Source organism: Peromyscus eremicus, chromosome 10 (assembly GCF_949786415.1).
Source record: "Peromyscus eremicus chromosome 10, PerEre_H2_v1, whole genome shotgun sequence".
NCBI lineage: Eukaryota > Metazoa > Chordata > Mammalia > Rodentia > Cricetidae > Peromyscus > Peromyscus eremicus.
This window is the reverse complement of record NC_081426.1, coordinates 93,394,937-93,419,212: the sequence shown is the minus strand read 5'-3', so window position 1 is coordinate 93,419,212 and position 24,276 is coordinate 93,394,937. Positions and strand designations below refer to the sequence as shown.

At 42.8% G+C, this 24,276-nt stretch overlaps 1 protein-coding gene across 1 annotated transcript in view; it reads left to right on the top strand.

The window, feature by feature from the left end:
- LOC131920499 (guanylate-binding protein 6-like) overlaps positions 1-24,276 on the top strand; it is a 77,193-nt gene that overhangs the window by 26,365 nt on the left and 26,552 nt on the right. Inside the window, exons 5-14 of the mRNA XM_059274873.1 lie at positions 1,679-1,767; positions 4,406-4,609; positions 5,988-6,115; positions 8,228-8,337; positions 8,539-8,735; positions 13,652-13,897; positions 15,470-15,750; positions 16,309-16,521; positions 17,821-17,923; positions 18,742-18,935. Of these exons, the coding sequence (XP_059130856.1) occupies positions 1,722-1,767; positions 4,406-4,609; positions 5,988-6,115; positions 8,228-8,337; positions 8,539-8,735; positions 13,652-13,897; positions 15,470-15,750; positions 16,309-16,521; positions 17,821-17,923; positions 18,742-18,935 (1,722 nt within the window). The 5' untranslated portion in view covers positions 1,679-1,721. The remainder of the gene's footprint in view (positions 1-1,678; positions 1,768-4,405; positions 4,610-5,987; positions 6,116-8,227; positions 8,338-8,538; positions 8,736-13,651; positions 13,898-15,469; positions 15,751-16,308; positions 16,522-17,820; positions 17,924-18,741; positions 18,936-24,276) is intronic.

Sequence of the window (24,276 nt, the reverse complement as noted above, 5' to 3'; positions counted from 1 at the left end):
TGTCATCTGTTTTAATGAGTTTTTTCTAAGGCTTGCAATTTATCAGTCAAAATTGCATTATTTTCTTTAGTAACCTTTTCTAAGGCCTGTATCTTGGCAAACTTTTTAGGGATAAAATAAGAATTACCAACCTGATAGTAATTATGATTGACATTATGAAAATCCCAGCTAAGCTAATTATCCCCTTATTAATTGTGCTTCTTTCAAACCATCCTCCACTATAATAGCAATTCGCGAGGCAATTCCACATAGTTTATCTGGTAATTAAAAGAGGTTTATTTCAGGGGTAACTTACAGCCACTAAGGGGTCAGCTACAGGATCTGGGAGAGGTGAGGTGCAGTCCAGCGTGGTTCTCTGGAGAACTCTGACTTGGTCTGCAATCCAGCCTACAGGTCCATGAAGAGCCAAGAGAGCAAGCACATATGTATCTCGGGTCTTAAGGGGTCTAATGGTAGGTAGGAATGAGAAGCTGGGGGAAGGGAAGCCCATGAGCTGGAGAAGTTTAGGTAGGGGCAGGGTGAGAAGAGCTGAGAAGATCTACAGATACTAAATGAGCGTGGAGGCCAGCAGACATGTTGGTATGCTAGTAGACACCATAGCCATTTGTATCTTTCAGACCTGACACTTTCTGTATTCTTTCTTTGATGAACTGTTTAAAAAGAAAATTAAGATGTCATGATGCCTCACTCTTAAATACTTCAACCCATATCACCTCAGAATAAATGTGTCCTAAATAGGCACAGGCTCTTTGCATACTGGGGAAGTTATGGTGATTAATAAATCTTGTAGGAAGTAGGGCTCACTCTCAGTGTGGCTTTGGGGCATACTGGTCACCTAGAGCCCTACACACTCAGAATGACTGAGCATCTGTCCTTATCAGAAGATATCCAGATCCGTTTCCCAGGTCCCAGCTATTGCTCATACCACATCACTCATCCCCGCTTCTCGCCTCTGTCCTCACATGTTGTGTAGAAACAGAGTTGATGGTGGGTTCCAGGACTTGCCACGCCTGCCCAGTATCTCTCCTCTTCTTGATCAGGCTTCTCTCCAAGCTGTGCAGCATGACTATCTTCACTAGCCCAGCCGGTAAGGAAGAGACATTTAAAGACTCCTGGGGCAGTTCTCAGCCCAGAGGACTGTAGGGTTCTGGAGAAACACTCTTGTTTGTTTGTTTATCGAGACAGGGATTATTCTGTAGCTCTGGCTGTCTTCCTGCCTCTATCTACCTCCAGAGTGTTGGGATTAGAGGTGTGTGCTGACACTCCCAGCTCTAATTATTTTATTTAAAAATGGTTTCTTGATAAACTCCCTCTGTATTAGAAAATACATATTCAAAATACTCAAAGCTCTTCACAAATAAAACATTCAGGCATTTCCACTAAGAAAAAAAAGTCTTACTACAGTGTTGAGCCACATAATTCTGCTTGTGTTTGTGCATGGATTTCTGTTGTCTTGTGTGTCTAGGAAACTCTAGCCAGATGGGGGCATGTATGTGGAAGAGTCCTCAGAACTCTTGCATGATGGGAAAAAAAGGTGTTGGTGGGACCGTGTTTCTGGAGTTGAGATGTAGAGTTACTGTTGCTCATGCCTTCCTTGTTTCATCCCTGCCCTGAAGGTGGTAGAATTGCCACCGTTCATCGTTCGCAATCTCTTGGGTAACTTTACTTTCAATTTCAGTCCTGCAGCAGTCTGTGATCTTGTGATCTTATATAAAGGAGGAATGAAAAGCAGAAGAAAGAGAAGAACAAGGGGCGAGCTCCAGGCAGGTGAGAACTGTGCTGGGACCTGCAGGGAAAGGATCCGGTGAGTTTACTTTACAAGCAACTGAGTGTTGACCTTGACTTAATCTGACTCACCCTGGCAACAGAGGCTGCAAGGGCAGGTTGCCTGTGGTCTGGGCTTCAGGAATCTGTAGCTGGCTTTGATTCTGGGGTAGTTCAGTTTGTCCCCTTTGGCCAGTGACAGACGCAAAGTGGCAGCCAGACACTCTGAGGTCTCTGGATGCAATGCCCTGGCATCCTCAACTCAGCGCAGCAGCAAGTGCAGTGGGGAGAGACCTGGGTGGGAGACTGCCCACTTTGCCAGACCCTGCTGTAGCTCTGGCCTACAGAAAAACACCATCCTTGCCAAGGAGCTAACAGGCAATTGTAATCTAAAGAGAACAGTTTTGTCTGTCTCTAAATTATACCCTACTCAGAGTAGGGTTGTAAAAATATCTATTCAGAAATAAATTTAGTTCATATACCACTGAGTTTCACTAAGCAAAGTACATAGTCAAAATTGTCTTTGATGATGTATAGAATGTGATTACACACATACACTCATACACACAATGGTGTATGCATTTTTCATGCTCTTTATCTTATTCTCATATATGGGAGTAAGCTGCAAAGAAGCTGATCATTCTTCTCAAGCGACTTTGCCTGTATTTGAATTCTCAGGATTCTGAACATTCTCCTGTCTTGGCATAATGTCCTTATAAAGGTCATCTGCGTTGTAGCATGGAGTAGAATTTCATTCCCTTCTCTGACTGGATTATATTCAATTGTGTGGGCTATCACATTATGATAAGTCATCTATCTGTTGGTGGGAGATTGAGTTGTCTCCACATTTTGGGTATTGTGAATACAGGTGCCATGATCATTGGTGTTTAATGTCTGTCCAAGTCCTTGTTTACAATTTTTCATGTACTGTGTATAAACAAAAGTGGAATTGGATCCCATGTTATTATGGTTAATGTTATAAAGATAATGATACTATTTTCCACAGTGGTATTAACACTTCATGCTTCTATTAATAACACTGCAAAAGTCTACCTTTTCACATCCTGGTTCACATTCATTTATTCTTGGTTTTGTCCTATGCGGTAGCCATCCTAGTGGGTACAAAATGATGCCTGTGGTTTCCAGGCACTTCCTGAAAGCTGGGCTTGACAGACTATTGAGCAACAAAACAAACTGAGCCTCGAAATAACCTTTCTTTCTTTCTTTCTTTCTTTCTTTCTTTCTTTCTTTCTTTCTTTCTTTCTTTCTTTCTTTCTTTCTTGCTTAAAATACAAACAAGCAAGACTAAATTTGATTTCAAGCAAATGCTTAGATTTTACAGAAGCAAGACTTAAGTCCAGTTAACCCTGAGTAGTCAATGAACATGAGACTCTGTGAGGACAGACTCTGAAACAAGCGCCCCTGCCTCCCCAAAAGAGGAATTTTATACCTAAATGGCTTCTTCATTTGGAACCCTCATTTTCCCAATAGACTCTCATCTTTGACATTTTCTTATTGGAAAACAAACACTTTATCTTTCAATCTAGTGTTCTCCAATTCACAAATTGAAATCATTTTAAAATAAAATTTTAAAAATTGTAATGTGCCTCAGACATGGTGATTAGTGGCAAACAATGAATATTGTGTCTTGTGTGTATTGCCATTTGCAAACCTTCTTTGGAGAAATGTCTAGTGCCATGCTTTGCCCATTCTTCAGTTGAGTAGTTTATGATAGATTGAAGGAGCTCTTTGTTGAGATATTAATCCATTAAAACATAGGTAATATTTAATATTCCTCACCCATTCTTGGGTTGCCTTTTTACTCTGGATAAAATCTCTGAATGCACAAACATTTTTAACTTTACAAAGAAGATTTTATCTATTTATTCATCTGTGTCTTGAGATGTCTGTATCACATTCAAGAACGTGCTATCCTGAGTCCAAGTGAGGCAAAGCAGAGCAGAAACGTTAGCCCTGGGTTAGCCTGTTACCACTATTACATGCAGTTAGAGTCGTCTGTGCTCCCTGCAGACCAAGCATGTGCCGGGTTGGAGAGAGGCAGGGAAGGGAAGCAAAGATAGCCTGCAATTTCCTGCTGTTATGGTTGTGTCATCATTTCAGTTGGCTATCTACGCAGCTGCTACGATATGCCAGTTGGTTTTCGAAGTTCCCATAGTATCATTTCCTCATTTTAAAAGTCTGTTCATGGAGAGACCAGGGCTTAGAAACAAGGAGTCTGTCATTTTGCTTGTTGTCATGATTTTAGTACTCTCCCTATGAGTTGCTTACTTGAGATTTTAAAAACTCAGCAGTCTCATGTGCACTGTGGGTCTAAGAATATACCTTGCAGATACTTTTCAGTAGAGTCACATGCTTAAGGTATCCTTTGTGTGGCTCAGCATCTCGTAGGACTCCAGAGCAGTTAACAGTCATTTTGGTTTTGTTCTTACATTGTTACTCTGCAGATCACAGTGGCGAGTATTTCAGCAAAGTGTCCTTAGAAACTGAGTCCCCCTGTAGCCCTCAGATGTAAGGTTACATGTGGACAATGTAGAAGTCTCCCCAGGCTCAAGTTGTTGGGTGCTTGGGTAAGCTGAGACAGAGGAGCTGTAATTTCATTTGTGTCGGGAAATTCTCCTAGGTGGGCAAGTAGCTATGGCCAGTGGACCGAACATGATGGCCCCCATTTGTCTGGTGGAAAACCACAATGAGCAACTGTCGGTGAACGGGGAAGCAGTAGAGATCCTAGACACAATTTCTCAGCCAGCGGTAGTTGTGGCCATTGTTGGATTGTACCGCACAGGGAAGTCTTACTTGATGAATCGCCTGGCAGGCCGGAATCACGGTGAGTGCTGCTGACAACTGGACTCCACCTCTGCATCTCGTTCCCAGGCCCAACAGAGGAAGCTCAGCTCCTTTCAGCACAGCCAGCCTTTCATGCTGGCTTCATCACGAAATTACCACCCCACACTATCTGTCCCTAATCCTCTCCTCACATTAAGAAAAATTTCTCTTGAAAGTGTTCAAGAGGGTGTCTTCTCTAATGCTCTGAGCTCCAGGATCCTTTGTGTCAGCCCCCTGCCTCATACAACAGGTTTTCCTTGATCATTTCCTTAAGAATATAAGAATATTTGGCAGGATATGGTCTTAAAATATTTATTGGACTTCACAAACTTTTATTTATTTATTAATCACATTGGGTTGTTTTAGTTTTAGTCATTCTTTCTTTTTGTTTTTCTTCTGCCAGGGTCTCCCCTTGTAGCTCTAGCTAACTTGGAATTTATTATGTAGATCAGGCTATCTCTGGACTCACATAGGTCCAATTGCCTCTACCTCCTGAGTTATGGAACTAAAGGCATGTGTTACTTTGTCTTGTTAAATATTTTGAATGTAAAAATATTAAGCCATTCTCCTTTTGACTCTCCTCTTACAAGCAACTCCCACTAACATATCATTCTTCCAAAGACTTTTATTTTTAAGAGCTAAGATTTTGCTTTGTATCCCTGGTTGGCCTAGTGATAGCCATAGTGCTCAGGCTAGGGTTGGACCAGCAGCAATCATCCTTTCTCAGCCTAAGTGCTGGGCTTATGGTAAGTGACACCTTTTTGGCTTCAGAATACTGTATTATAGTTATCAGAGCCCTCTGTTGGCTGATTCTTGGACACCTGTTTGTTTCCATTTGGAACCTTTGTGTCACACCATTCTCATATTAAATGTCCCCTATAGTTTGAAATAGATGACTAATAATAAGAGAATCTTGAGAAAATAGAGAAAGCACCATCTTACATGATAGAAATTCACAGTCCAAATGTGTGACTTTGTAACGCTGCTGCTTGGAGGATCTGCTGTGTCCATTTCATGTAGTTGTGACTGTATTTCCAGAAAGAACAGCAGAAGGAGGCAGCACTTATCTTGGCTCACAGTTTCAGAGACTCACTCCATTGTCCTTTGGTCCATTCACTCTGGACTCATGCTGAGGGAGAAGATGATGGCTGTAAAGCATTTGTAGAGGTGGTTCATGGTGGACAAGAAGCAAGGAGAAGGAAAGCCCTGGGAGCCAATTATAACCTTCAGAGTCAGTGACCCAGTGACCTTCCTCCAGCTAGGCCCCAACCCCAAAGGCTCTCAAACCTCTCCAAATAGTGCCATCAAGTATTCAGCACATGAGGCTGTGGGAGACATTCCACCACATGCAAAATAGAACACTTCACCTCTTCCCTCAGGCTTCCCTCTGGGCTCCACTGTGCAGTCAGAAACCAAGGGCATCTGGATGTGGTGTGTGCCACATCCCACCAAGCCAAAGCACACCCTGGTCCTCCTGGACACCGAGGGCCTGGGCGATGTGGAAAAGGTAAGGCTAGTAGTCAGGTTGGTCCCTTTTAGTTTATTTTTTTCCTGTCTCTTTGCTGTTTGCAATCTGTTGTCATCTGTCTGTGAAGTCTGCAGCCTGAATTGTGGTGGCTGAGAGGACCCTGGTCTGTTGGATTTCACTTCTAGGAGAGATCAGACCTCATGCTATCAGCCAAAATACACTTTTGTTTCTGGACCTTGGAGTGAGTAATTTGATCCATTATATTACAGGTTAATTGAGCAGGTAAATTGTAGCTGGAGTTATCTCCAGTCCCGCTCAGACCTGCAGCCACTCAGACCCAAATAAACATACAGACACTTATATTATTTAAACTGTTTGGCCTAATGGCTCAGGCTTCTTGCTATCTAGTTCTTATATCTTAAATTAACCCATTTCTATTAATCTATAAGTTGCCACATGGCTTGTGGCTTACTGGTACCTTACAACTTGCTTCTCATGGTGGCGGTGGCTGGCAGCATCTCTTGACTCAGCCTTCCACTTCCCAGAATTCTCCTCTCTCCTTATCCCACCTACATTACACTTCCTGCCTGGCTACTGGCCAATCAGCGTTTTATTTATCAATCAATCAGAGCAACACATTCACAGCATCTCCAGCAGCAGTAAATCTTGTTTTCAGCATAGTCTCCTGTGATCCTGTACGTGGTGTGGGGTGAGGTTGAAGACAGGGGCTCCCTTGGGGAAAACTGGCCAGCCAGATTAGTCAAACCAGTGAGCCTGAGGTTCAGTGAGGGACCTTGTCTCATGGAATAGAGTAGAGGTTATCAAGGAACTAACTTCAAGCCTTCACAAGCATGCACACACATATGCACACATATTTACATACACATCGTTCCCCTCGTGGGAACATGAACACGCATGCACGCACGCATGCACATGCGCATGCGCACATGCACACACACACACAGATTTGTGCACAAAAGAATAGCTTTTATAAACATAAGAACAGTAGGAAAAACAATAGTTCTCTGAAAAACATCTTTGTTAAATTTAATTAGAAATAATTAGACTCATGAGTTGTACTTATTGTGATATATTATACTATAGCACATATTTATAGAGTAAGAAATTCCAACATGCTACTGAGCACCCTACTGAGAACCCAATACAGTGCTAGTTTTTTGTATGTTATCTTATTTCATATAACTGAGGAAATGAAAACATTATAAATATTTGAATCTTCTCATAAACAAAGAAATTCTCCTCATAATTGCCAAAGTTGTTAATTGTCATTTATGTCTGTTATCTTTGAATAGGAAATACCTATTGTTGGTTGTTTTTATTTTACACTTTACTCTTTGGCTCTTTGGGGGCCTGGCACCCAGCTCCCAAATAAATCACACACAAGAAGTCCTATTCTTACTTATGAATGCCTGGTCTTAGCTTGGCTTGTTTCTAGCCAGCTTTTCTTAAACTATCCCATCTATTTTTTGCCTCTGGGCTTTTACATTTTCCTATTTCTGCAATCTTTCTTTATTTCTTACTCTGTTGCTGGCTGTGTAGCTGGTTGATCGGCCCCTTGAGGCCTCCTCCTTTTCTCTTTCCCTGATCCTCTCCCTTCCCCTCCAGATCTCTCCTATTTATTCCCTCTGCTTGCCAGCCCCACCTATCCTTTCTCCTGCCTTTATTGGCCATTCAGCTCTTTATTAGACCAATCGAGTGTTTTATATGGGCAAAGTAACACAGCTTCACAGAGTTATACAGATGCAACATAAAAAAATGCAATACATCTTTGCATCATTAAACAAATGTTCCACAGCATAAACAAATGTAACACACCTTAAAATAATATTCCACCATGAACACCTTATCTGAAATGGTACATGAGAGACCTATAGACTTTCTCTGGTTCTCTCTCTCTTTCTGTCTTCCTCATTACTAGGAATTGAATGAGGGCCTTGCATATACTAGGCACCTGCTCTACCATTGATTTATGTCCCCAGATCTTTATGTGCATATGTGAGTGTGTGTGTGAATTTACTTAAACCCATAAAGCCTTTTCATGTAAATATATAATACACGTGGGTCCTATACTGCATATTGCTCTCCCTCAGGTGTGCTCTCCTCAGCCCTCTCCCCTCATGTGTCTTCCAGGGTGACCCTAAGAATGACTCCTGGATCTTTGCCCTGGCTGTGCTTCTGAGCAGCACCTTCGTCTACAACAGCATGAGCACCATCAACCACCAGGCCCTGGAGCAGCTGCAGTATCCTTGCAGGACCTGAACCGCCATGTTTCATTGAGTGCTCTGGAAGCATATAGAGGCACTGACCTGCCCTGTCACTGTGTGGCTTTTGGTGGGGCAGAGGAGACCCAGGGAAGAAAACAGTGTTTGTTGTGGTTTATTTTTAATAAGTGAATCATGAGAATGTGTGTATGAATTCACTTTTCCTTAACCGAATGCTAGTTATGTCACAGAACTCACTGAGCTGATCAGGGCAAAGTCTTCCCTAAATCCTGATGGAATAAAGAACTCCACAGAGTTTGTGAGTTTCTTTCCAGACTTCATCTGGACTGTTAGGGATTTCATGCTGCAGCTGAAGTTAAATGGAGAAGACATCACAGAGGACCAGTACCTGGAGAATGCACTGAAGCTGATCCCAGGTACAGGGAATGCTGGGGTGGGGGGCTGGGAAGGGCTGGGATCTGCTGAGCTGCTCCCATCCTCTGTGGGGTCCTTTGGTATTTGCAGTAGGATGGAAATCTGCAGGAACATTGGTAGGTCATTGGCTGATAATGCCTGGGAACTGGTGTTTAATTTCTGTTGAGAAAAGTAGAGCCTAGAGCACAGCAAAATTACTCAAAGCCAAGTTCTTTACAGTTGTACTTTAGCATATGGAGTATAACATTTCTAAACGTCTCCATGTCCAGACATTTGTATTGCCTGTTTTGTATCTGCCTTCCTTTAAGATATAGTTGGCTACATAATTCTTACTCATAAATTTATCATACATAGCCCATCTGAAAATATATTTCACATTGTTCTACATTATTCTTTTTATGGAGGAACATAGCTTTTTAAATGATGGGTTGGTTATGTTGTCTGCAAAACAGCTGTGTGCTAAATAAACCAACAGACATGTCTTTTCAGTCTATGTCTTCTCAGTATCCATCATAATTCATCATAACAGTCTATTTGACAGTCATAGGCACCCATTTTTATTCACGCTACAGTGTCAGGATCCGTTATATTAATGATATTTAAATGGTCTATCAACCATTTGCATGGATGTCATTAACCTGAGAGAGGAGCTGATGAAGCCTTGTGAGGAATGCCAGCTCTCCTCTGTCTCCTTTTCCTGTTGTTGCTGTCTTGAAACTGTGGTAGGCAGAGCAGCCATCTGTTAGCACGCAGTCCACATCTCACAGAGTTTCTGGTGCATCAGTGAAAACCTTAATTTCACAGTCTGGTTACAGTGTGTCATTGAGGCTTTTGATAAAAATAGCACTGTGTAAAATTTTAAAAATGAGTTTTATTGTATTCGTAAATTGATGTTCTAGAACACAGGCGGGTACTAAGGTGGACACTGTAGTGATGTAGGTAACACACCTGTCATCACACACGGGTGAGGTTTATGATAAACAGCTAAAGTCGACGGTTTTACTGAGTCCTGACTTGGTGTTGCACATCGGCTCTCCAGTCCTCTGCATCCTGCATATGAGTCACTTAGTGCCGCCTGTCCAGCGTGGCCTCCTCCTTCCCAGCCCTAGTGACCACTGTTTTATTCTGTTTGTATATTTGCCTTAAAAATGAGTTCTGTTTAGAATCAAAGTATTTTTTCCTTTGATGACCATGGCATTGTTCTTAGAATTGCTAATGTTGCTATTTAATGTTGCTATCTAATACTCTATTACCCTTTATTTGTGGCTCTTCTTTTTTTTGTGTGTGTTTTACTTTTTAATTTAAAAGTTTTTTTCTACATATCAAGAACAGTTTCCCCTCCCTCCCCTCCTCTCATTCACCCTCCACCTTTTCCCCACCCTGCCCCCCATCCACTCCTCAGAGAGGGTAAGTTCTCCCATGTGGAGTCTACAAAGTCTGGCATATCAATTGAGGCAGGACCAAGTCCCTCCCCTCATGTATCAAGGCTGAGCATGGTATCCCTCCACAGGGAATGGGCTCCAAAAAGCCAGTTCATGCACTAGGGATAAATCCTGGTCCAACTGCCAGTGGCCCCACAAACTGCACAAGCCGCACAACTGTCACCCACATTTAGAGGGCCTAGTTCAGACCCATGCAGGTTCCCCAGCTGTCAGTCCAGAGTCAGTGAGCTCAAACTAGCTCAGGTTAGCTGTCTCTGGGTTTCCCCATCATGATCTTGACCTTTTTACTCATATAATCCCTACCCCTCCCTTCAATTGAACTCCAGAAACTTGGCCAAGTGCTTGGCTGTGGGTCTCTGCATCTGCTTCCATCAGCTACTGGATGAAGGTTCTATGATAACAATTGGGGTAGTCTAATGGGAGAAATCCACAGAGTGTATTTTAGGGGCAAAGAAATTTATTAAGAAAGGGAACTCACAAGACAAAATAAAGGAATTTGTTGCAGGATCCTGGAAGGGTGAGGCCATGGTCCAATGCTGTTCTCTGGAGAGCTCTACCCTGGCCTGTCCCAGCATCCAAAACCATGAGGTATCAAAGAAAAAGCCGCATATGTGCATCCTAGGTCTTAAGGGTCCCATGGTCATGCCCCAGGGGCATGTACCTCAAGGTCATAGGTAAGTATAACAGTTACCTGCTACCTCCCTAGGGGCAGTGCTTCAGGGCATGGTAAGAACAGCTACCTACTACATCTCCCCCTTTTGTCTAAATAAGAAAGTTCTAACCTAACATAAAACTATATACAATAGGAGTGATTATTAAGTATTGTACAGGAGAAATAAGGGGTAATGACCCAAACAAATGGGACCACAACCAACAAGAACAACATCAAACAAGAGACACATACATACTAAAATCCAGAGATGTCTAAAACATAGGTGAATGGCATGTTACAAAGATTATTCCAAAAGCTGTCCTATCCTGAAGAATCTGAATCTAGTACTTAGTACATTCTAGTTAAGATACAAGAAGATTGTAACTGTAACTATTAGTCTTCAACCCCATCAAAGATTTGAGAACGAATATAATAATACCTGAGAAAACAGGAAATGCACGCAAGCAACTTTTGGAAATCTTGCGAGAATAGACAGAGACAGCTCGCAGTCTAGACAGCCCCCTAGTTTCTCAGCACTGTTGGGGCATCCAATTTGGCTACAGGCCTGGAAAATCTGACAGACCATTTTCAGAAGTAGGTATTTTGAAAGACCATCTTACCCTGTCTCAGCAGAGTTCATTAGTCGCTTTTCCTTGTGTCCTGCTCATCCAGAAAGGACAGCATTCGTACTGTCAGCAGTCGAGGCAAGGGCAGCTCTTTGCCCAGTAGGCCATTATGCACCAGGAAGAAGAAAAACTTCCAACTGGAGTGTCTTAGAAGCCCAGCATTCTTCTGGATCAGGTTGGTGCTGCCAGGAGCAATTGTGTCTCACATCAGTATAATTCTAAGTTATTTAAATGCCATATTCTCTAGGTCCATGAAGTGTTTGAAGATTACCTGTCCATCTGACCTATGTAACTGTAAATCTGGACAACCTAACTAATGTAACTATAGAGATGACAAGCATTTGACTATGAATCTGTAAGTCTTATCTACCTAAATAACCTAAGGACTAAGGCTTCATACAAACAAGGTAAACAGCCTGTAAACAAATGTCCAGTAAGAGGACAATGACCTCAAAATTGTGACAATACACAAAATATCTTAAACAGAGGTAGAAATGTATAGTACAATATGCAATATGACAATAACCTAAATATATATCAACATACAAAATATCCTAAACAGAGGTAGAACATACATACAGTATGACAACTATAATTTTACAATTGTGTCAATATACAAGATATTTCAAATAGGAGTAGAAATACATGTATAATACAACAAATATAATTCTGTATTTATATCAGTGTAAAATTATCTTAAATAGCAATTGCTTCCTGATGTTTAGGGGGCAATGATATCTCTGTGGGGTCCTGTAAGAAAGCTCAGATAGTTAGGTCTCAGTAGGACTAGCCATAGATTCTGCAGCCAGTCTCAGAGTAATGGGTAAGGTTGTCTGAGATTCTGGCTAGAGGTGTAGTATGATGGACCATCTCATCTTGGAACTGTCATGAAGAGTTTTCAGTACAAAGCTGATCACTGAGTAATGTTCATGGGTACCATGGCATGTACATCTGAACACAAGAAGAGGGCATCAGGCAGTTGTGAGCTCAGTCAGTAGAGCATGAGACTCTTAATCTCAGGGTCGTGGGTTCCCGATAAAGGGAGAAATCCATGGAGTGTACTTTAGGGGCAAAGGAATTTATTAGGAAAGGGAACTCACAAGACAAAATAAAGGAATTTGTCACAGGATCCTGGAAGGGTGAGGCACGGTCCAACGCTGTTCTCTGGAGAAGTCAGCCCTGGTCTGCCCCAGCGTCCAAAACCATGAGGAGCGAAGAGGGAGCTGTGCATGTACATCCTAGGTCTTAAAGATCCCAGTGGCTATGCCCCAGGAGCATGTACCTCAAGGTCATAGACAGGTATAACATTTACCTGCTACCTCACTAGGGGTGGTGCTTCAGGGCATGGTGAGAACAGCTACCCAGTACATCAGTCATCAATCTGATTACAGGGGAAGGCCAGTTCAGGCACCCTCTCCACTATTGCTTGGAGTTTTAGCTGGGGTCATCCTTGTGGATTCCTGGGAATTTCCCTAGCACCAGGTTTCTCCCTAACCCCATAATGGTTCCTCTATCAAAATATCTCTCTCTTTGCTCTCCCTCTCTGTCCCTGCCCCAACTCCACCATCCCATTCTCTCATGTTCTCTTCCCACGTCCCCTTACCTCCCCTCATGCTCCCAATTTACTCAGGAGATCTTATCTATTTCCCCTTCCTGGGGGGGATCCATGCATGTCTCTCTTAGGGTCCTCCCTGTTACCTAGCTTCTCTGGGGTTGTGGATTGTAGCCTGGTTATCCTTTGCTTTATATCTAGAATCCCCTTATGAGTGAATACATATCGTGTTTGTCTTTCTGGGTCTAGGTTACCTCACTCGGGATGTTTTTTTTCTAGTTCCATTCATTTGTGTGACTTTTCTTTTGAGTCCCACAGCTCCTTTGCTACAAGGAATGATTGGGCCAGAAATCACATTCAGCCTTTTGCCGTTCGGTCAACAGGACACACAACTATAGTAGGCTTGATGCCATGTTCAGGTTGTGGATTCAGCCATATGCTCTTCCAGTGGAGTCAAGTGTCTCCTGAAATATTTCAACAGACTTCTACCAAGTACAAACTTGCTATACTTTTGACATGTAGAGAAGTGTTGCATGCTTATGGTAAAGAGACCTGTGAGTGCAGAACCCTTCACATAGACAAGAGCCTCCATCGTTTGCTCTGCTCTAAGACTATTCCCGTTGCTTTCTCTTTCCCCCGACACTAGGCAACAATCCCAGAGTCCAAGCATCCAATTTGCCCAGGGAGTGCATCCGACATTTCTTTCCTAAACGGAAATGTTTTGTCTTTGACCGGCCAACGGATGACAAAGAACTGTTACAAAAAATTGAGACTATCTCAGAAGACCAGCTGGATCCTAAGTTCCAGGAACAAACGAGGGCTTTTGTTTCTTACGTCTTTACCTATGCAAAGATCAAGACCCTCAGAGAGGGAATTACGGTCACTGGGAACCGTGAGTGGTTTTTATCACACTTTTGTATAGAGTAATGTATATTGAATATATTACAATATGTATGTTATTTTTATTGCTTCTATATACAATGATGGTATGCATACATTCTTAATATGAAGAAATGTATATATTTTATAATTATTCACTGAGGATTCAATACCTTCAAAACTGCAAGCTTTGTATCTGGTATCTATGGCTTCCACACATTTGAAGAAACTCTCAACTGATAATAAATTATTATTAAGAACACTAAAGCAGATATATACTGTTTTTACAGGGTAGGTCTTCTATATTAATTATTCTTTGAAATGAGAAAGTGAAACATCTTTTTGAAGTTTAAAGTATCTCCAATATAAGTACTAGTGTTTAAGTCCCTGCAAACCCACACTTTAGAGTTAGCAGTAAACATGATCTGCTGTATGTTGTTTCATTAGTATACTTGTCTAATTTATTTTCTATTAAAATATTAATTGGTAAGTTATATTTCCCAAAGGCATCTGAATTTATTAGACAAAGGTGGATTTTTTTAAACAAATTTTTTTTTCACTAAAATAGTATTTATTTTGCTCACTACTTTAAGGGGCAAGACGGTTCTCATTAATTGAGCACGGAGGCCTTCTGCCCCTTAATCCCAGCTCTATCCCGAAGGGCATTGAATAATACAACGAACAACTTGAATTTACTAGCTTAGTTTGCTTTTTGGAGACGAAGTCTTTCTCCGTGGCTCAGGTTGGCCTCTAACTTACGATTCTTCTGCCTCAGCCTTCTGAGTGAATTCTTTGGATTTCATTCAGACCTCACAGTGGCAAGCAACCGTTGCCTTTTATTCTATTTCATTTTGGATATTATCTTACATTTCATTTTATTTTGGCAAAGGAAGACTGAATCGAATCCACGTTTTGGGGAGTAGCTTAAAGTCCCAACCCCCTCGTTTCACATTTAAATCTCTATCAACATTATTAATTATTAGTTCTTTGACATTCCAATGCCACACATTGCCTTCCCTGGTTTGCCCCTGAATACATTGACGTTCACCTCTTACTTTTCTGCCAGTCGGGAGAGGAAGACCCTGACACCTGTTGTCAGGGAGGCGCATACTCCACCTGCTAAACAAAATTTTTTAAAAAATCACGGTAGACTGGAAAAACCATACAAATGAAGGGCAAATAAAAAAGAAATTGATGGCATAAGGATATGTATATATGTATTATTTTCAGTTATATGTATGTATGTGTCTCTGTGTGAGTTATGTACAAATAAATGCAGGTCTCCATTGAGGACAGAAGAGGCCATTGGATCCTCTGAAGTTGGAGTTACAGGTTATGGTGAGCCACTCAATGTGAGTGCTGGGAATTGAACTTGGGTCCTCCACAAGAGCAGTATATGCTCTTAACTTGCTAAGTTATCTTTCTAGCTGAGAGATGTGTAGTGTGTGTGTGTGTGTGTTTGTGTGTGTTTGTGTGTGTGTGTGTGTGTGTGTGTGTGTGTGTGTGTGTGTGTGATTTTCAAAACACAGTCTCAGAATCTTAGATCTTATTAATTTACTTCTCCTAAAACTTCTGGTTCGTGAAGGACTGGGGACTCTGGTGACGACCTACGTGGATGCCATCAACAGCGGAGCTGTGCCTTGTCTGGATGATGCGGTGACAACTCTGGCCCAGCGTGAGAACTCAGCAGCTGTGCAGAAGGCAGCTGACCACTACAGTGACCAGATGGCCCAGCGACTGAGGCTCCCCACAGACACGCTCCAGGAGCTGCTGGGTGTGCACACAGCCTGTGAGAAGGAAGCCATTGCTGTCTTCATGGAGCACTCCTTCAAGGACGAAAACCAGCAATTCCAGAAGAAGCTGCTGGTAATGTTTTCATCATTAACTATCATGACTGTACCCCTTCAAGGCTGTAGCTCTACCCTCATTGACCACAGGTGTGTCCTATTCAATGAGACGCATGCTGTGTGCTCATAGTGAATGTAGTTGCAAAAGTACATAAACCGCCGGGCGGTGGTGGCGCACGCCTTTAATCCCAGCACTCGGGAGGCAGAGCCAGGCGGATCTCTGTGAGTTCGAGGCCAGCCTGGGCTACCAAGTGAGTCCCAGGAAAGGCGCAAAGCTACACAGAGAAACCCTGTCTCGAAAAACCAAAAAAAAAAAAAAAAAAAAAAAAAAAAAGTACATAAACCCTTCCCAAACCTCAGATACTTTTAACCCAGAAATCTCTCTAAGGGTTGGAAAAACAATACAGACTTCTTAATACTTTTGGTGGGTTCTGTCAATATGTCTGCGGATTGATTCTGAGTCTCATTAAACTAGAATGCTTTCTCATGAGAAATGACCGGCCCTTTAATGAGTCGTTGAAATTGTATCTTCTCTATTCCTTCCATCTCATTTTGCCTCTGTTCATTTTCCTTACAGGAATTAATAGTGCTCAAGAGGGCAGATTTCCTGTTGAAGAATGAAGAGGCATCAGAGAAATTCTGCCAGGAAGAACTGAATCATCTTGCGAAAGCACTCACAGAAAGTATTTCATCTGGGACATTCTCCATTGCTGGAGGACACAGGCTCTACATGGACACCAGGGAGCAGATTGAGAAGGACTATTGGCAGGTGTCCAGGAAAGGGGTAAAGGTGAGGAGCAGGGAGCACAGGCGCTCAGAGCAGAGGGAAGAGTGTGTCGTGAAACCTGAATACATAGCACAGCCTGAGAGGAAGAAGAAAACCTGAGGATAGCATGGTACCTTTAGCTTTATGTTGGTGCTGGGACCAAAACCAGGGCTTTGCAGGGTGCTCTCCCCTTAGCCCATCCCTGTAACCACACAGAGCTCTTCATGGCTGCTATTTACTGCTTATGCCTGAAGACGCTCACTTCTAAAGAAAGAACTCCAGGAGAGGCAGAATAGCAAATTAATAACACTTTGGTGTTGAGGTGCTAAGTGCTGGCAATTTACAAGGTACACAGGTCTTAGTTCTCAAGATGGATCCATGTGAAAGTCAACTAAATAAGTGATTTCATTCTGAGTGATAACTTCATGGTTCTGTCAGAATGGTCTACTTATGGGTGTCTTAGTTAGGGATTCTATTGCTGCGAAGAGACACCATGACCATAGCAATTCTTATAAAGGAAAACATTTAATTGTGGTGACAGCTTAAAGTTTCAGAGATTCGGTCCATTATCATCATGGCAGGAAACGTGGTGGCTGGGTATATGGTGGTGTGCAGGCAGACATGGTGTTGGAAAATTCTACATCTTGCAGGCAATAGGAAGTGAACTAAACACTGGGTGGTATCTTGAACATATATAAGACCTCAGAGCCCACCTCCACAGTGACACACTTCCTCCAACAAGGCCATACCTCCTAATAGTGACATTCTCTTTGGGGGCCATTTTCTTTCAAACCACACCAATGAGGTAGTAATAAATGTAAGAACACAACTAACATACTACTTGGTTATTACCAATGACACAATGGTGAGTTCTTTCCTTACACCTTTCTTTAGTTATCTAAAATGCTTTGGGTGATGCCCACCATTATTGTGGACAGTTTTCACATCTGAACCACGAGGCCCAGGCAGGTGAAGAGACTTGCCCATGAACACATCCAGCAAGAGCAGAAGGAAATGAAGCCCACACAATTATGCAGCATTTTACATTGGGATACACTATTTGAAAGCGTCATAGGTGGCAGTGAGCACATCTGCACATAATGTGGACAGGCTGCATCTGGGAGCAGGTGGAGGCAGGTGGCACTAGTGAGGATGACTGGGCGAGCCGTGGATCAGGAAGTATCTAGTGCCACTGAGGAGCATGGGCAGTCTGCAGGCTTCACCACAGCATTTTAACAGTGAGGCGCAGTGGAGATTGTGTTCACCCACACAGGTACTCTCCCAGGACTTATCGAGGTTCTGTGCTCCTTCTTGGTCCTGCAGGCAAGTGAAGTCTTCCAGAGCTTTCTGCAGTCACAGGCCACCATTGAGAGTTCCATCCTGCAGGCAGATACAGCCCTCACTGCTGGGGAGAAGGCCATTGCAGGTAGAGGAGCATGTCTCTTGGCTTTCGGGAGGGATCAGATTCCCACAAGGCTTCCTGATAGAAGCCCTAGTAAACCCATCCCCAGATTAGCAGCTTTCTATCCTTCTGTGGATGCTCGCTCTGAGAGCAACAGGAAGTCTGGTCTGTGTTTTGGCCAGATGGGCAGGGGCTCCTCCATCACCCTAGACACACTCTCTCCATGGCATGGACCAGTGTGGAGTCTGTGGCTTCCTTTCAGATTTGATGAATTGCTCTCTGGGCTCTGGAATGTAGATGTTCTGCTTGACCCATCACTTTCTTCCTCCAACCCATCCTGAATCTCCATCACTTTCTTCCCACATCCATCCCGAATCTCCATCACTTCTTCCCCAATCCATCCTGAATCCCCATCACTTTCTTCCTCTATCCATCCTGAATCTCCATCACTTTCTTCCCCCAACCATCCTGAATCTCCATTACTTTCTTCCCTCCATCCATCCTGAATCCCCATCACTTTCTTCCTCTATCCACCCTGAATCTCCATGACTTTCTTCCCTGACCATCCTGAATCTCCATGACTTTCTTCCTCCATCCATCCTGAATCTCCATCACTTTCTTCCTCCATCCACCCTGAATCTCCATGACTTTCTTCCCTGATCATCCTGAATCTCCATGACTTTCTTCCTCCATCCATCCTGAATCCCCATCACTTTCTTCCTCCATCCATTCTGAATCTCCAACACTTTCTTCCCACATCCATCCTGAATCTCCATCACTTTCTTCCCCGACCATCCTGAATCACCATCCCTTTCTTCCCTCCCTGAATCTTCCTGGGACAGAGGAGCAGGCCCAGAAGGAGGCGGCTGAGAAGGAACAGGAGCTGCTAAGACAGAAGCAGAAGGAGCAGCAGCAACTGATGGAGGCTCAGGAGAGAAGTCACAAGGAAAACCTAGAGCAACTGAGAACGAAGCTGGTGCAGGAGAGAGAGCAGCTCATCAAAGACCACAAGACGATGCTGGAGAAGCAGCTGCAGGTGGGTCTCCTCCTCCCCCAGTGCCTGTGCTCTTGGGTCCCCAGGCAGGAGGGGAGAAGGTTACAGCTGGGTCATGAGAGGAAACATGATCGCTATGAGTTATTGTCTTTGATTTTTGCTCTATATTTAGATTCTGGGCAATGCAGGTATACATGGCTGCAGCTGGACACTGCAGGATGTTGATAGCGTTTGAGCTTTTGGTGTGAGAGATTTTAAGATGATCTCATGAGGATTCACTAAACACACTTTAAGCAGGCACAGGCAGTAAGAGTGGCAGTCAGTTTGCCTTGAGGCCAAGGTTATCCGGGGCCCATAGACTCTCAGGATATTCTATGACATAAAATGTCTGAAATCTCCAAGGAATTGTGTAGCAAACAAAAGCTTCTGAACTTGGCCACTGCTATCTCTAGGGTAGATAGCCTCTTTGAGTTGGCACAGGGAATTCAAATGACTCTCTTACTGTCCATATGCAAGTTATGGGATGCAGTCCTTAATCAGCTGGTAAGCTGCCACCTTGTCTGCCTTGCTAGCCCAGCAGACTGAGAATGATCTATGCGAGCATGGTAGCAAAACAGTAATTGTGGGGCAATGTTAGTCGTTCAAACTGTGCTACCTCCAATACATGGTTCCAACTCAGATGATGTTGTTTGCACTATATTATTTCGGTAACTGAGAAATCATTTCTCAGAGTAAACTAAAGACAGTTTGACAAAGATCTTAAACAAATTATACCTTTGGGATTGAAAAAAAACTTCATTTCTGTCTCCACTTTGACTTTCTTAGGCCCAAAAGGCATTGCTTGCTGAAGGATTTAAGAAGAAATCTGAGGAAATGAATGCAGAAATAAATAATTTGAAAAATAAGCTTGAGAGTATAAAAAAAGAGAGCACTTCGTTTTTGGAGCAAACCCTTAGTGCCTTTGCTACAGTTCTCTGTGCTCCTATTGTATTGGCTGTGGAGGTTGTAAAAGGCATTGCTGCGCTATTTTGAGATTCACTCCTCTGAGAAAATGAGACTGTGAAGATATGTTTTGTCCTGTTCTTAAGATGCACATTCATTTTCATTCAACAAAGTTTTAAACATGAAAGTGCTTACTCAGTCTAGAACATCAGTGTCTGGCTCATATTCACCTAGACAAATTCATGTATGTTTTGATAGATGATGTTTGCAACATCATATGGGAGAGATCCTCTGAGTTGTCACTTGTTACAGTGACAAAGTTAAAATTACTTGAATGTCATTGATTAATATTGGCAATATAAACTTTAATATGTGCCAACTACTTAGTCAGGAAACACCATCTTGGTGGGGCTTCTTTTGTTCTAATATTAAGTTGAGCTCAAAGATACTTTATCAAACAAAATATTTCAAAACACCATGCAACTATTCCATGCAAACACACAGATGCATTAATGCAATGGTTTCTGAAAGATTCATGAGAACCTGGACTCTGGCTTCATCTGTAGAGACCATGAGACCACAGGAGTTACTGTGACAAATGTATCCATTAAATCCTCAATCCAACCATTCAAATTTTATAAACAATGCTTGAAATAAATGCTATTGTAGCTTGATATTGATAATGATGGTCACATTTGTGATGGCATGTTGAAATTTCTCACTGTTTCTAAAAATGGCAGGAACCTGCTACATGTGGCAATTTATTCTAAGTTTTGAATTCTAGAAAGCATGGAATTTACACCCTAATGCTGTTTTATATCCTAATTGCCTTTAAAAACAAATCCCTATAAACTGAGGGCTCAACTTTGTGGTGAGTTTTGAAATCTGAGTGAGGGGAACCTCTGCTTTCTGTCTCTAAATTCCCTATGAAGTCGTTACAAGCACAATGACCACATTGTGTCCAGGATGTGAACTGTGTAAAGGTTCCTGAGGTTGCTGTAATTTAGGTGGCAGTTTCTCTGTGGTGTCCGAGAGAGAGGGAATCATGCCTTTTCAGAACTAGACACTCTGATGGGGAACAAGATGGCAGTCACAGGAGCACTAAGGAAAGTGCTCAACCAAATACGTTGGCTGCTGTGACCATGACAACTTACCATGTAAGGTTAAATTGCAGGCCTTGTGAACATTTGGGATTTCAGTTTGGCTGAAGTGTTTCTGGAAGAGTGGAGCTGTAAGAGCTGAGAGGTCCGCTTGCTGGGTTGGTCATTCACACGGACGATGAAGTCTGCAAACTACAGTGACAGTGATGGGAAGACAGGAGGGGCAAAGTCTAAGGTCAGTCACCAGGGACAGGGGAGGAAGGACAGTGGCTGAGCTAGAATAATGTCAGCAATGCAGGGTGGATATAAACAGAGATATTTCACAGAGCAATGAGGAGAAGTGTTTGGGGTGTGAGAAAGCAAAAAAGAGCTCATGTTTCAGGAATCTTTCTGGAATAAATACTCAGACACCAGTGAGAGTGGAAGAGAGATGTTGCTTGTGGACCAAAGCCAGGATACTTCTGAAAGGCTTTGATCCCAGGTCCAGTTTACAGTCTGATTTTATACTCTAAACCAGAAATTAGGGTGGGCAAGCAAAGAAGATTTCGCAGAAGCTTGCATAGAAGCCAGAAGGTTGTTAAGGGCAATGACTCATTTGTTTCACCTATTTCTCCAGGTTGCCAGTGAGGTCATGCTTGGCAAACAGGCAATACAAGTAGCATTACTAAACAAATCAATAAGTCAGTATCTAATAGTTGGTCTTTTCTACCTTATTGTATGGAATTTCCTTCTCTTCATCAACCCAACTCCTCATGAATCTGTCTTGAACAAATGAGTTGGTTCTCCTGACGTATCATCTGCATTGTTCTCCCTTGGCTTTCATTTGTGTCTTTAGCCTTAATCCTTTAAATACATTTCTGGCTTTTTCTCATACTATTCCTGCCTGTGTGGTATAAGACAGCATTCCTCATTTCAAACCAGACACACACCTTTCTTCTCCGAAGTACTCAAGTCTCATCCTCTCCGGCTTTAGAGGACCATCGCTGCCAGTTACTCTATTTCACGCTGAAGAGTGACTATGCTTTCCTGAATAACAGTTAAGTGTTTCTTGATCTGTGCAGAGAGCTGTGTTGAACTTGTTGGATGCCTGCTGCATGGCACCAGTGATCACGGACGCTGTCAGGGCCGTTCTCGGCAGGACTGGGGAACGTGCTGTCAGTAGTGTTGGAGAACTTATTCCAGGAAGAGTCCCACAACACTCCTACCTCATGTTTAGGTTCCAAGATGTGAAAGAACTCAGAATTTATAGATGGTTGTCAAGGAAAACTGTAGTCGAATGTCTTATGGGCCACCAGCTCACAAATAATGACACAGAGACTTCTTATTAATTATGAAAGCTCAGCTTATAGCTTAGGATTTTTCCCAACTAGCTCGTATAACTTAAATTCACCTATTTCTATTAATCTACATTTTACCATGTGGCTTTTTACCTTTCTTTCATTCTGTATATCCAACCCCTCCATGTCTCTTTGGCATCTCCTGCCTAGTTATTATCTGTTTAGCTTTTTATTAAACCACCACAGTGACATATCTTTACACAGTGCAATCAAATATCTTGCCACAGAAAACTATCAATGGACCAGAGGTTCCAACTGTAGCCCAGTCTGGAATATCCATAGAAAAGAGTGGATGGAGAGAAGTCTGCTAATGATAGACAAGGTTTTCTCAAGGTGCCAAAAAGCATTTGTTTGTAAAGTTAGCAAGGCTGGGTAGGAGCCTGGGGATAGCTGCAGGCATCCAAGATGAAGAAAATCATGAGTGAGTGTCTGTGTACAGTAAATGATGCCTGGGCTCTGATGGTGACAGTCCTAAGCATGAATGGGGGACTGGCGGACTGAGCCAGAGCTACAGCCTACAAGGTGATTAGTCTTTTCTCTGTGTCGACCTCTTGTGACAGAAAGCACCCAGAAGATTGAAGACCACAGGATAACTAGTTTCTTCTAATATGGAACCCATGCATAGAGAAGGAAGCAATGACAGAGTCTGAAATATCGCTCTTCCCTCCCTGCAGGGGAAGATGTCCAATGAAGTCACCATGGAAACCACTCTGTCACCTCTTTGGCATATTTTCTGAGTATCCATGAACCAATTTGTTGCCACCTCCATCACATGCAGACACACAATCATATTAAACTTGCAAAAGTGCACTTTAAAGGAGATTTGAATTCAGTCATTTAATAAATATGTCCTTCCTTTGATCATGTGCCACTGTGCAGGACACTGGGAAGGTGCGGAGGATCACATGGCTACACCATGGCTATAGTTCCTGTGCCCAGAGGCATAAAACAGATCACAGTAGCAAATGTATACATGAAATTCCTTGAGAGCACTATGAAAGAAGACAGGGTCCACCAGCAGTGTAGAAAGAGAGCTAGAAGTGGTTTAGTCAGTGGGCCTTCCCTGGGGAAGTAATGATCCAGACACATTTCTATTAAATACATAGCTATTCAGGAAATGCAGGAAGCAAGCTCCATGTGAGAAAAGAGAATGTAGTTGCCCTGTCCTGCACAGGTCTACGAATTGGACTAACCTGGGCAATGAGGGAATGAAGAAAGGACAGACACACAGTAAAGCTGGGATCAGGTGGGCTGGGCTCCATGATGGAGAAGCTGTAGCACCCAGGAGGATCAGTGTGCTTATTACATATAGTAGAAGAGGGAAGCATGGTTATTACATACAGCTGAACAAGGAGGCGGGGTTATTACATACAGGTAAACAAGGAGGCAGGGTTATTACATACAGCTGAACATGGAGGTAGGGTTATTACAGATATACAAGGAGGCAGGGTTATTACATATAGCTGAACCCAGATCAGGGTTATTATATACAGCTGAACAAGGAGGGAGGTTTAGGTAATCTAGCTAGGTGCACTCTCTGCAGGGGAGCAGCAGAGTGGTCTCTCATGGTAAACATCCAGGGAGGCTGTGGACAAAGTCATGGTGGACATTTTGGGCACACCCAATCAATATTAGCTCTCAGACCAGAGGAAAGCTTTTCTCTGGAAATAGGAAACAGCTTTTGTGTAGGAAAATGGTTTAGATTAATCTGTAAATCTAACTGCGAAACTTCGGTCCTTGACATGGCTGGTTCATGCCTACAGCATACACCCAGTCAGGACTTCACCCACTCCCCACAGTATGTAGCATTTACATTTTTTTCTTTTACATTTATTTGTTTATTGTCCTCCACACACGGAGGACTAAGAAAAACATGTGGGGACTGGTTCTTTCCTTCCGCCGTGTGGGTTCTGGGGATAGAACTTAGGTTGTTGGGCTTGGTGGCACTCACCTTTACCCACTGAGCCATCCCACCAGCCCCTATGTGTCACTTTTGTTTGGAGG